A 13,119-nucleotide genomic window follows, 5' to 3' on the forward strand; every position below is an offset into this window, starting at 1 on the left:
GTGAGCGAGGAGGAACACCGTATGTGGGGAATGTTGATCCTACTGTTTTTCAAAGGATGATCCTGCACTTAATCTGGAGGACTGTTGTAATTTGTCAAGGTGTCAGTGGGGCCGCTTCCGGAGGGCAGAAGGCCTAATCCTGAAGAGAGAAACGTTGACCACACCTTTAAGAAAAATGAGAAAGTGAAAACGTCAAATATTCAACTGACCACAACTAATAACACGGTTCTGTGATCAATTTGACATGTAAACATTCCGCTGGTTTTAGGAACTGCAATGTGTCACATTCAGTGTGATGGTTGCATCAAAGATGAAGTCTGAACACAATGTACAAAATCAACTTGAAACCTTTTTAAATGTCAGGTGGTTTTTGCGTCGCCATTACACGACTAACCGGCCATGCCGAGGAGCAGCGGCGGGTTAACGTTTCTTCTTCTCTGCATCCGACGTAGAATCATTATACAGAGAACTAGTGTGAAACATAAAGATAATTGGTGCATTTCAGCACTTTGTTTCCACTGCGTTGTTGTAGTCGAGGAGTCAAAATACAGTTTCTCTTCTGGAATATTGGCACTTGACTTGATGACTTTTTTTTTTTTTACTGTGGCAGCAGTGCTCATGGAAAAAAAAAACTCTGATGTATAGTGGCTTCAACTGTGGCTGGGCTACAATGGGAAAAAACCTGACTATACGTCTTACTTTTCTTTGGTTCTCGATGTGTTCATCCGCAGCGAGTGTGGACGAGCTGTTGAGTGTCAAGTGTCTTCCCTTTCTATATTGCATTCAGTGTTAGGGACGAAAGCAGCACAGACGGCGAAGACGCGTCATTTAAGATCTCGAGGCATTCGAGTGTCTCTTCTCCTGACATTTGGTCGGTACCCTGTGTCCATGTCTGTGACTGCAGCGCTCCCTCTGCGTCGGGGCATTGAGTTTTTGGGGTGATCCTGGCTGGTTTGGGTTACACGTTGAGTAATGCGCCCCTCCTTTGACTTCTTTCTTTCAGGGAGGGGGGGGACAAGCTTTTCATGGGACTAATTGGAGTGTGCGAGCCATCACAGCTGAAGTGCTCCCGCAGGGCCTCTCTTTCCTTTTTCTTTTTCTTCTTTTCTTGCCTTCTCCCCTCCTCCAACTCAGGCTTTTATTATCATTCGCCATATCGAGTAAACAACCTGTTAGTGTAAATTAGGGTCCAGTGAGTGATGAAGCGACACATCAGACCCCTCCTGCCTCCGCTTCCCCCCCCCCCCTCTCCCTCGCCATCACACTCTTTCCGTCCCTTTGAGCTCTTTCCTCTTTTGTGCCCCCGCCCTCTGTTCTGCCATGTATGGCACGCAGCCCTTTCAAAGACACTGGTTGTGATGGTGGTGTGTTTGTGTGTGTGTGTGTGTGTCTGTGTGTGTGTGTGTGGAAGCAGGGGGTCTGAAATGAAGATTGAAGCGGACAAAAATGCCCTGGCGCAACCTTGAGGTAGAAATTAATAATGATAAAAATAATTACTGCCCCACTCCCCTCACCCAAGCCCCCCCCTCTCCCGACCTAGTTTTCATAATGGAGAACGATAGCCCCGAGTCGCACACTTATGTGTGTGTTTAAGTGTGTGTTAGTGTCTCTGTGTGCGCATAAGGCCATGGTGTTGTAGGGATGGATGTAGGACAGGACCTACATGAGGAAAAGCCAGAGGCCTTGAGGCACCGCGAGACACAGCTACAGGTAAAACAGATGGCTCTCACAGTGGTTCTGTCCCTCTCCTCCGCGTTGTGCATCAAATACATTCACGCTGGCGCTCACTTGGCGCCGTACTCACCTCGTCAAGGGTGTGAACGCGGTGAGTGCGGATGACACTGTGATGCTCACGCACACATTCTGTAATGATGTAATGGTGAGCTATCTAACAATTACTGTCTTTTGACAGCGATAGTATTTTTATGCCCTCTTATGTCGCGGATCAGATGCAGATTTCTAGTTTGCGGAGGTGTCACGATCGCAGCTGAAGCCGGATGCAGGGAGGACTCAAGCGCAGAGTTTTTCCAGTCAAAGTGCTCTTTATTCTTTAAACAAACCAAAGACGTGCTCCAACGACGAGGTACATTTAGACAATGACGCGACAGGGGACAACAGGCACACAGGGCTTAAATACACAAGGGAGGTGCAGGTGATTGGACACAGGAGGAGACAATCACGCAATCACAAGACAAGGCAGGAAGTGAAGTTACCCAGGAACACAAGAGACATGAAACTTCAAACTAAAACAGGAAGAGAGGCCAAACCGTGACAGGAGGGCTGCGACTAAATGCAATTTGTTGGCGAATAAAAGTTTAGCGGCACGTGCCTTAAACTACAATATGGACACATTTACAGAGTAGAATGCTATCGAGGCTGCGCATACTGTGAGGGCTTAAGCTCTTTGAGAAGTCTCACCGGTGATTTAATGCAGTTAGATTAATTAAAAGTGCTTAATTAAGGCATTGAGGAGATGAAGCGTCGCTGTAGACCGGTTGAGAAGAACAACCGAGGAGGGCTGCGATAACCTCTGACCTCAGTCTCAGCAGAATAGTCCACTGAGGTGACCTCATGCAGCAACTAGGCAGAACACAAAAAAAGTTACTGCCTCAGTTGGATATCCGTTTTTTTTTTTTTTACTGTACTTTCTTCCAGACATTAAATCAGCACACTAAAACTAACGCACCTGGTCCGCGTGAAGCCTCCGTCACGCTCCCAGCTCGCTCCATTCAGCTCTCTGACGTTGTGTTGTCCCACGGGCAGCAGGCGCAGGGGGTCGGGTCACTAGGACCGTGTTACCGTGGACTCTATTTGATGAAAAGAATTGCTTTCTCTATCTTGCAACTGTGACTTCTATAAAGTTCTATACGTTTTGATTGTTTTTGAAGGGGATCTCAGCAGGCATTACCTCTACATAGTAGAGACAGAATTTGTGAAAAAGTCAATGATGACCACAGTTTTTCAGAGATGGTTAAGCTAAAATGTTCTTCGAAATCAGATTGTATGTATCTGCATTCGAGGAATGTTTAGGCGGCGGATGTTGTCCGACCTCCGTGGATTGATTAGTTTGGATCCGACTGACCCCCTGTGAAATCGGCCCACAAAGTGAGGCTGTGAAGGTATTTAAAGTTGCATAACGTCCAGCCCTCTTGGACGTGAGGACTGCTGTGTGGATTCACGGAGCTGGTCTCGGCTCAACAGCTGGCCTGGCCTGACTGTTCTTCTACAAATCATCTTAAATACTCAGTAAAGGTTAGGGATTAGGTGTGGTACATATGCCTTTCCTCTCCTGCGTGTATTTTCAGCCATGAATGTGCATATAGACGTGTGTGTGTGTGTGTGTGTGAGAGAGAGATTCAGGGTTTAGACTGTGAGAGCATCTGGCCATGCCGGCCTGGCTGTGTGCTCCTCCTGTGGGTCAGTCAGGCTGTTTGGACGTGAAGTGGCTGTGAGTGTGTGTGTGTGTGTGTGTGTCTGTGTGCAGCTTGCTGGCTTGGGACTGTTTATGTCTGTAATAGGCACTTAACCACACAAACCCAGCAGGCAGCTAAAGAGAAACGCCAGAGGAGATTCTCGGTGGTGTTAACAGAGAGTTCTTTAAGTTCGCCCCTCCACCGTGATAATTTATTTAATGTGGTTTCCTCCGCGGAACCACATTATACAGCAGGCCTCGTCTGCCGAGAGAATATTCGATGGTAAGTGCATCACACAGAGCAAGAAATGGATGGAAGGGAGACGTGAAGGAAAGGCACGGCGGAAAAGTGCAAGGGGTGCAGATCCCCGTTTTTTGTATTTATTCCTGGATGGAAGCGAGCGAGAGGAGGGCGTTGGAAGGATGCACTTCTCCGTCATTTGTTGAGCCGGAGCAGAGGCTGGTGGGGGGGGGGGGGGGGGGGGGCATTATGGCGGGTGTCTGCACTGTGGTGGTGGGTTGATCTAGCAGAGAGGCAGCGCACACTGCTGTGACAGGGAGAAAAAAGTTGGAGAATACTGTGGAAAAGAAGATTCTGATGGAAAAACCGTGACGAAAAAAAAAAAGAAACAGCAGAGAAGAAGAAAAACACATCTGACTGCTGCCGAGGACAAGAGGAGAGACAGCGAGGTACGGGGTTGGAAAAAGAGGGAGATTGCGTGAGGGGAGGGGGACTAAGTGGGAGAGCCGCAGAGAGACACAGGGAAGAAGAGGGGAGGGAGAAAGGAGGTGTGATAGTGGGTGGGAGAGGAGGACAAGCCTGCTGGATGGGCAAAAAGACAAAGGAAAGAGAGGAGGGCGAAAGGGAGCGAACTGCTTCAGGTTTGAAGAAACCAAACAGACGCAAAGAGCCGAGGTCTCGGGAGGGAGGATACGATGTGGAGTAACACAGTGGTTTAGTGAGAGGTGAAGGAGAAGGAGAGAAGTGAGGGGGGGGGGGGGGAGGAAACGATTAAGGGAAAAGGCAGAGTGATAAACTGGCCGAGTAGAGGGAGGAGAGAAGAGGAGGGAGGCCGCCTCGTAGAGCTCACACAGCACGCGTGGAGCTGGTGTCAGAGCGAGAGGGAGGGAGGGAGGGAGGGAGGGAGGAGAGAGGGAAACAGAGGGAGGGGGCGTGGTATTTAAACGCCGGAGCAGGACAGCACAGGCGAAGCTCTGAACTCCCCGAGAGTGAAGGTAGGACAGGGAGAGGAAGCAGGAGAACAGAGCTGCTCAGTCCCTCCTGACGGCCAAGCCCACACACTCAATATTACACACACACACACACACACACACACTCGTTTACTCTGACGCAGGTACTTTTGGACTTTGAACTCGCCTTGTGGACCCCAAAAGCTGTCCTCTGGAACTCTACCTGTGCTTTCCTTCGCTCCCACGCACCCCCCCCCCCCCTCCTCAACTCTCTCCACCCAACGTCACCCCCCCACTCCCACCCCCCAGTCCCCCCCGCTTGGTGAGGGCAGATGGCCGCGGCGCGGGCCTCTCTCGGGGGTGCCTTAGGCTGTGCCCTGCTGGCCCTGATCATGGGGAGCAGCATGGATTTCGGGGCGCCCCCTGCGAGCTTCTACCCCCGTTTCAACCCCTTCTTCTTCCTGTGCACCCACCACGGGGAGCTGGATGGAATCGGGGTGGCAGAAGGCGGGGGGGAGGTACTACTCACCCTGCAGATTACGGGCAACCCCATCGCCTACACCCCCGGACAGGAGTACCAAGGTGAGCACACACCCTTTGGCGTCCACTTTCGTTTATTTTATTTTTTGTTGTTGCATGTTTTAGATCTATTCTTTTCAAGATTTGAGTCACACAGAAGAAGTATATTGAATGTAGATTTCACTGGTGGAAAAAAAATGTGTTAAAATTTTTTGTGTTACTGAAAATAGTTTTAATTTACTTTGAAATTCAGAATACTTTCTTGACATTGCTGAAATGAGCAAAAATGATAATGCCTACAATACTTAAAAGATATAAATCCAACTGCGTGATCAACAGTTCTGATCACGCGGGTCCAGCAAACCCGGTCAACCTGCAGGTGTTTTGTGGGGCGACTGATGCTGGAAACCAGCATTTATGTAACTGTAATGAGTAAATGCTGAGTGGGACTCCTGCTCAGTGATGTGAGCGGCTCTGGTGTTTTTACTGAGGTGTGATCCCAATGTTCTATGTGTAGGTGGCTTCTCTAAAGGAATAACAGCAGAATCCCTCCAACTGAATGAGAGATGAGAAGGGGGGGGGGGGGGGGCGGCGAAGAGTGCGAACAGACGAACTGAGCAGCCTAGAAATCAGAACTCAGACGTCAGAGATTAATGTGCTCTTTCCCCCGCATTGGCACCTGGTCCTGGAAAATGATTGTCCCCCCCCCCAAACCTCCCAAACTGTATCATCACTGCTCACTCGCTCTCGTCACTCACTTAACACTGAGGACAGTGACTCGCACAGGCCTCCACAGACCGAGTGAGGTCACATTCCCATGCAGCGCTCTCCTTCGGGTCGAATATATAACGTGTGTGTATTACTGATTTCATCTAACTTCCGTAAATATACACACGTTGTGTGCACATTGCACGTATATTTTCCTAACCCTCTTTGTTGTATTTAATCTAATTTGAAATAGCTGTGGATGCAATGTAACATGATGCACGATCCAACTGCGATCCCTTATCATGGCAAATAAACCTCTTGATTAAAAAAAAAAAAAAAAAAAAAAGATCCACGCAGCAGAGTTTCTGCAATTGTTTATGAAAAGAAAAGGATATGAGAAGGCCAGGAAAACAGGGGGGGGGGGGGGAAGGAGAGAAGTCTGGAAGAAGCGGCATTATCCTCCATCTGAAAACAACAGCCCGGATCAACCCTTCAGTCAAGCACCTTTTAACTGGGGCCGGGCTTGTATCGAGTGGGTGGGGAGCGATTTGAATAACTAGCTGGTGGTTGGGAGGGATAGAGGGATAGAGCGCACGGAGAGGTTTAAGTAATTAGCATCAGAAATGTGGTGGACTGGGTGGAGGGACAGATTTAAACGGGGCCACGGCTGGGATCGGATGGAGTTGGGGGAGCTTTAAATGACGATGGGAGGATTGAGAAGATAAGATACAAGCGCCAAAAAATGACATGGTTCCAAGCTGCTCACTTTTTTTCTTTTTTTTTTCTCCTTCCCATGTTTTGGCACATGATGGCACCTCATTGTTAAATTTGCAGGGTTTTCAATGAGTTTGTACGGAGATTGAAGGATCAATGCCAAGTGAGCAAGTGAAACATGGCTGGCTGCTGCGCTGAGTTGTTCAATCAGGACCAATCCCAGTCCCCGTCTCTGATTTTCCCATCTTTTCAAACCTTCACCATTATATCCATCTTTTCATGTGCTTACCACAGTCACTGCCAGGCTCATTGTGACAAGAGTTGGGCATTTTTTCAGGTCTATATATATATATATATAGGTACAGGTGTTAGTTCTACAGTGGACTTGTTCTGTATCTGCTTGCCCTGCAGGAATAAGAAAAAGGAATAGAAAGAAACCATAACTCACATATTCTGGCGAAAGAAAAGGCAAGTGTTTGTGTCATTTTCTTTTCAGTGCTTCTTCTATTTGGTTCCCCCCCGCCCCTCCGCCCTCCCATTGCTTTCTATGTGCTCCCCGGGCTTTAGTTTTGGATTACATTTGGTTTAATCTTCTAAAAGCAACGTGTGATCTAACCACTGAGAGAGCTGCATGTGGAAATGGTGGGCGGAAGGCATCAGAGATGCCGGCCGTGTGGTTGTTGTCGGGCTGCAGAAAAGAAAACTGAAGAGACGGCGCAAAAAGCGATAGAGGTTGTTATTGAAGGGAGGGAAAGTCAGAAAAAGAAAAGAGAGGAATGACCCCTTCTTAAAGGGACAGGAGGCGAGTGTCTCCGAAACCGAAGCCAGAGGAAGACTCTCTGAGGCAGAATTGTTGTACAGTAATTGGGTTTCTGACCTGACCTCACTGCTTCCCGCTTCTCTGTTGCTTTTGAGTGATAAGACCGTGTGTGGGCAGCTTACTCTCGGTGCGCGTGTGTGTGTGTGTGTGTGTGTGTTATAGACAAGATTACTGTGTTTAGCTACGAGAAAGAAATGACCAAGAGAGGTTGCGATACTCTCGGTGTAAAATGTTTGAGAGGGTGGGTGTACTGGCAGGGTCACAGTGGACAAAATGGAAACAGAAATACTGTGAACACTGTGAAATCTCTGAATTGCTGGGAAACGGAATGAGGAGAAATGAAAAGATTTGTGTGCTTCCATTCAGGCTCTAGGGTCAATCCTTGTACCAGACAAATGCAGACCGAGTGTCACACACACACACACACGCACACATACTGGCCACAACCAGCTTCAGGTTTCAGAGGAGAGGAAAAATGAACTAAGGTCACACTGGGATTAGAGCCTGTACTCTGAATAATCAAACGACCCCTTTGAACCACTTTTGAAAGAAGAACTTCTTTATTTCATAAATTCTCTCTTTGACCTCGTTTTAACTGCTGTGGGAACGCGAGATTGTTCTCCGTACAGCAACCGCGTGTTTATAGGAAGCAACATCCGAACACGAACCCCTCCGAGCCCCGTTTCCAAACACAGTCAATCAGAGCGGGGATGGGCGACATTCCCCCAAAGGGACTCTTTTAGCATCAGAACATGCGGCCTTTCTGGTAAAGCGCATTTGATTCAAATCATGAGCAGAGGATCAGCACGATTTAGAAAGCGGTGGTGGTGGTGGAAAGGCTGCGCGGTGTCCTCTGCCGGTCCGTTGAGAATGGCCGAACAAATGGAGCGGCATGAGCACAAAATGGGCCAGCGAGGTTGATTGAGGGCCCTCGCGTCTCGAGGAATTTCCCATTTGGAGGTAATGCTTGTGCACTTGTGATTAAAGCCGCCGCTGAGTTTATTGTGACAGTGATTTTAAAGTATACTGCATGTCTGTTTATACAAGAAACCAGCGTTGTGTCTGGTGTCTGTCGCGCTTGGAGAGCTTTAAGCGTTTGGGTGTACGCACGTTGAAGTAAAAAAAAAAGGTCTTTTGGAGGCGTGTCCCGATACCACAGCGCCGCAGAAGAAGAACAGCAGGGAACACAGTGGTTCGGGGGGAAAGGGAGAGACGGTGAAACAGGGGAGCCGTTTAGAAACCTGGCTGAAACGGACAACACCAATCTGTCAATGGTCTCTACAGACCTTTTCATGTGCAAATGATTGAAGAGCCCCGAGAAACAATCAACATTTCAAGGAGATTTGGACGATGTGACTAAATGACATTCTTAATGGGAACTTGGAGATAAATTCATCCCCCACAAAATGCCATCAGCTCTCACCAGGATAACCTATCAGATTAGACATTGTGAATTACTCCAGCTCCTCTCCTGCCCCCCCCCCCCCAACCAGCAACAACTGAATGTGCCTTGTGATGGGAAAGAGCCCATTATCTATCTGCAAAGTTGATTGCTTGTCGTGGTTGGGGGGGAAGAGTTTTTTTTGTTTTTTTTCCCGATATCTGGTAGAACAACAAGTCAGAGAGAAGGTCACAGACACGAGGCCGGAGAAGAGCAGGCACTATCTTGCTATGTACAGGGTCAAATCACTAAAGCCACGGCACCACGGGACCATTGAAACAACAGTGGCCACCTTCAAGTCTTTGCAGACATCACAGTCGTCCTCACGCGTGCATCGAATACCGCAAAAAAAAAGGGGGGGGGGGGCGTCAGGCGGCTGTGACGCGTTCAGCGGCCCGCCGGACGTCAGCGTCGCCTCACGCAGCACTTAACCTCCGAGGGGACGGCTGCGTGGTCGGCTCAGTGACCTCTGACCGCTTTGTGTGAGGGCCGCATTGCTTCGGAGCTCTGTTCCTGACGGGTGATTAGATTTGCCTGGTGTCCCTAATTTTCTCCTGTCCCGCCAATCTATTTCCTCCTTGCGTGTCTAAAAAAGACTGGCCTAGTTTATTCAGTTTAGGGGGAATAGGGAGACTGAAAAAGGAGGTAAGTAGTGAGTGAGGAGTACAGGGATACAGGCTAATGGTTTAATTTGTATCTCTTGTGACCAAAGGAAAAGCAACACGCAATGAAGTGGTTACGAACCTGCGCATTCATTGGCTTCCCGGCTCTTCTGCCTCTCTGCCTCCCCGCTGCTGCGTCTGAATGGGTCACTTCACCGAGTCGAGGGAAGTGTGTCGAGTGTATCGCTGTTCACGTGGGCTCGCTGGGTGTGTTGGGGTGTTCTGGCGTTGTGGACATTGAATAATGGAGCATTTAAAGAGCATTGTACCCAATTGAGAAATGCCAGTTTCCTTCATAGGAAGGAGCAGATGGGCGAGAAATGATAATGGATATTCATTGGGAATCTTCTCTTTGTCACAAATGCACGCTTGGCCATGCACAATGCGCGCAGCTCTTAGTGGGTGATCCATCATGACACAGAGACGGGTGAGATGCTGCGCTCGCTGAGCACAAACGTCATGATCAGCGAGCTATTAGAATTGCTAATTGTCCATGTTACAGAATATGACATGATAACAGGACTGTTTTCCTCCTTTCAGGAGTCACAGAAACATGCTGTTGTTATCATAACCCATAGCATACTATGGCCATGTAGTGATTTAGTGATGCGTAGCAGACTTGCCGACACACACACACACACACACACACACTCTGACGCGCGTGTGTGATGCTCTTTGCACTTCCTCATGAAGAGACGTTGAACTGCAGCAGCTCGGGAAGGATTTGAAGCCGAGAATGGCCCGGATGTCACCTGTACGCCACATTAGTGGAAAATTGATTCACTGCATCACGGAACGGAGACTCAACTCCGATAACGGTGACATTGTTAGCCTTTTGCCAGGCCGGTGCCAGATCGATGGCAGCGACGGCGCCAGGTGTGCTAGAAAGAGCTAAAAATGGCAGGCAGCAGGGTGGATCCCTGCCAGGCAGAGGTGTGGGCCGGTGCCAGTCTCATCTGGGCAAGTGGCAGCGGTGGCGCTCGCATCTTTCTTTTTATTTTCAATTTCCTAAGCGGATTCATATTGCAGCCAAAACAAGGAAGCTCTTTACAAGCATTTGTGAGCTGTGTTGTCAGGAACTTTTATGAGTGGGCAGATGAGTGGGCGTAAGTATTTTCAGAATGTTGGAGTGTGTGCACTTGCCTTTTGGGGGTTTGCCTGGTTTGGAGTGCCTCTCTGTTGATAAAAAAAAAAAAAAAAAAGGCCGGGGCGTGCAGATGCTGGGCTCCTGCTGTCCTTCTATGTTCCCGCTTGCTGTGTTTCCGTTGTGTCCGGAGGTTTGGGCTTCAGACCGCAGAAACCCTAACAAAGATTCCACTCCTGGCAAGACTATAATAATATAAAAACTGCCAAAAATATGGTGAAATTATTAGTCGTTCCACGTCTGATGCCCAAAGCATTTAGCAGCATTTTTGATGGGTTACTCACTCACATTACTGTTTGCTGAAGCTTAAGTTTGGTGAGGAATTATTTATTTAATTGTAGCGTTGAATTTGCATCGGTCCCCGCAGTGAAGCCTGGTGAGAAACAACCCCGACTCACACAGCCCACACAACATGCTCCGCAGCCTGAAGGATCCCAACCACAGTGTATTTACACACAAGGAACGCAGTCTATCTGAATTATTTTTTATTGGCACATAAAGCCCCCCCCCCCCCCCCCCCGCTCCCCTTCCTTTCCTCTGCTCCTTTGATGTTTACTTTCAACTTACAAACAGGTTGTAAACATAATTGCAACGGTTATTTTTTGGGTTGTTTTCATCACAGGAAGCACAAGTACCCGCTCCACACACAACATCATGGGCTCCTCATGCAAACTCATGCTAATGTCCCAATCCCAATCTTCCTCAGGACAATGGACCAGTGTTCATTCTTCTTAAGGAGGACCAAGTGGCCCTAAGCCGGATTTTGAAAAGAGATGGATGCTTTTTAAAGCTTTCTTCCCTCCTCCCCATCCTTGGCGTTGGACGTGTCCTTCTCACGGGGTGGTTTCCCAGCCGCTGTTGATTAGCGTGTCGGCTTTGCCCATGGCCTCTTCCTTTTAGAGAATGGAGTTCCTGTTGGAGGACTGTGTACCACCTCCCCTTGCTCTGGATCCTCCTCCTGGCGGCTTTATTGAGAGAGCTGTAATCCCTGCTTGGGGGGGGGGCAGCGTGTCGTCTGTGCTGATAGCATTCAGGGGGCCTTGTAGCGCTCCAATGGACCCACTACAGAGGAGGCAGCATGGTGCAACTGGGTAGGTGCTGGGGCACACGTCGCGTGGCTCCAACGGATTAGTCCCAGCTCTACCCACCCCACCCACCCCCCCACCCCACCCGCCATTCAGCCCCAGCCTCCTTCAAACAGCCAGACCCACTCTGCCCACAGAGACAGGGCAGGCTGGCTGAGGCAGATTACACATCCGCACACATGCACAAGCTCGCACGTATTGGGTAAGGGGGGGTTAGTGTTAACAGGGTCCCTGGAAATACATCATTCCCCTAATGCTCTGTTGTGAAATCCCACCTATGAAACCTCCGCCCCCCCACAGGTCTATGTGACACCAGCGAGCCCGTAACGCAGGATTAGAAAATCCACAGAGGTTCGTCGAGGAAAATAAATATTAGTACATTTATCTTGCTTTAGAGGCTTTACCCGAAAGATTTTTGTAAGGCAAGCGTTTCAAATGACATCAATAAATAAAAGATGGCCAGTTTCTACTCAGTTACCCAGAGGAGCAGCATGTCTCACACCTCAGTGGAGCAGGTGTTTGATTGCGTGTCTCACAGAACAAGAAGAAGCGGGACTTCACCAGTGTGTCTCACTACACTCCAGGTAGTCTTCCCTGACTCTTCCTCCCACAGAGGAACGTGAGGCTGCCTCTGATATGAGAGGACGACCGCTCCGAAGTACGGAAGTGTCTCAGAAGAACAAAACCTCATTTAAAACCCCTATACCTGGTATACCTTTTAACAGGGGCAAGGTTCAAGCAAGAGCACCACAATATGTCTTTGACGGTCTTTTATATGCACGCATCACTTTGTCTCGACCACAGGACCACAGGAGTCACAAAGTGATTGTTGCTATCGGGTGACAGCGGAGGTCTGAGATAGAGAAGAGGTGGGGACGGGAGATGGGTGATGGAGGGAGCGTGACAGTGTTAATTACAGCAATGAGTGCATCCTTACCATGCTGAGCTGGTGTGATTAAGACTGGATGTCAGGAGAAATGCTCCCCATTGATCCACTGCCAGTAAAGACCATCTAGTTTTTCATTACTGCGACCAGCTTGTTAATTAGAAATCAATCTTTCCTCTCTGCTCTCTCTGAAACCCTCCCGTTCATACCGCTGTGTCGCGTTCCCTCCACCCAAAACATTTCTACCCAAAAGCTATGGAGGCATGTCAGACTTTGACTAATGTCAGTACGTTTTCACTTAGTTGGCCATAATCTGTAATTTTCATGCCAAGAAAGAGCAGGGAGCGGAGAGCAAAATAGTGAGGCACAATATCCTGCCTTCCTTTCCAACTCCCGGGACGTCTTTCAGTTCTTTCAAGAATTGGCCAAACTCAGGATTGCGTAAAGATCGAGGACTGAAATCAAATATTCTTGTTGAATAACACTTTTCATGTTGTCTTTCAACTACATCTGTGAGCTAATAGAGACCCGTGGGCG

The 13,119-nt window shown here is 48.7% G+C and overlaps 1 protein-coding gene across 2 annotated transcripts in view; it reads left to right on the forward strand.

The window, feature by feature from the left end:
- Nucleotides 1-3,912: 3,912 nt before the first annotated feature.
- The window catches only part of reln (reelin), an 80,069-nt gene continuing 70,862 nt past the window's right edge, over nucleotides 3,913-13,119 (forward strand). For both annotated transcript variants that reach the window (XM_062563207.1, XM_062563208.1), the window contains exons 1-2: nucleotides 3,913-4,102; nucleotides 4,913-5,185. In XM_062563207.1, coding sequence (XP_062419191.1) covers nucleotides 4,936-5,185 — 250 coding nt within the window. In that variant the 5' untranslated portion in view covers nucleotides 3,913-4,102; nucleotides 4,913-4,935. The remainder of the gene's footprint in view (nucleotides 4,103-4,912; nucleotides 5,186-13,119) is intronic.

Source organism: Pungitius pungitius, chromosome 6 (genome assembly GCF_949316345.1).
Source record: "Pungitius pungitius chromosome 6, fPunPun2.1, whole genome shotgun sequence".
Taxonomy (NCBI): Eukaryota; Metazoa; Chordata; class Actinopteri; order Perciformes; family Gasterosteidae; genus Pungitius; species Pungitius pungitius.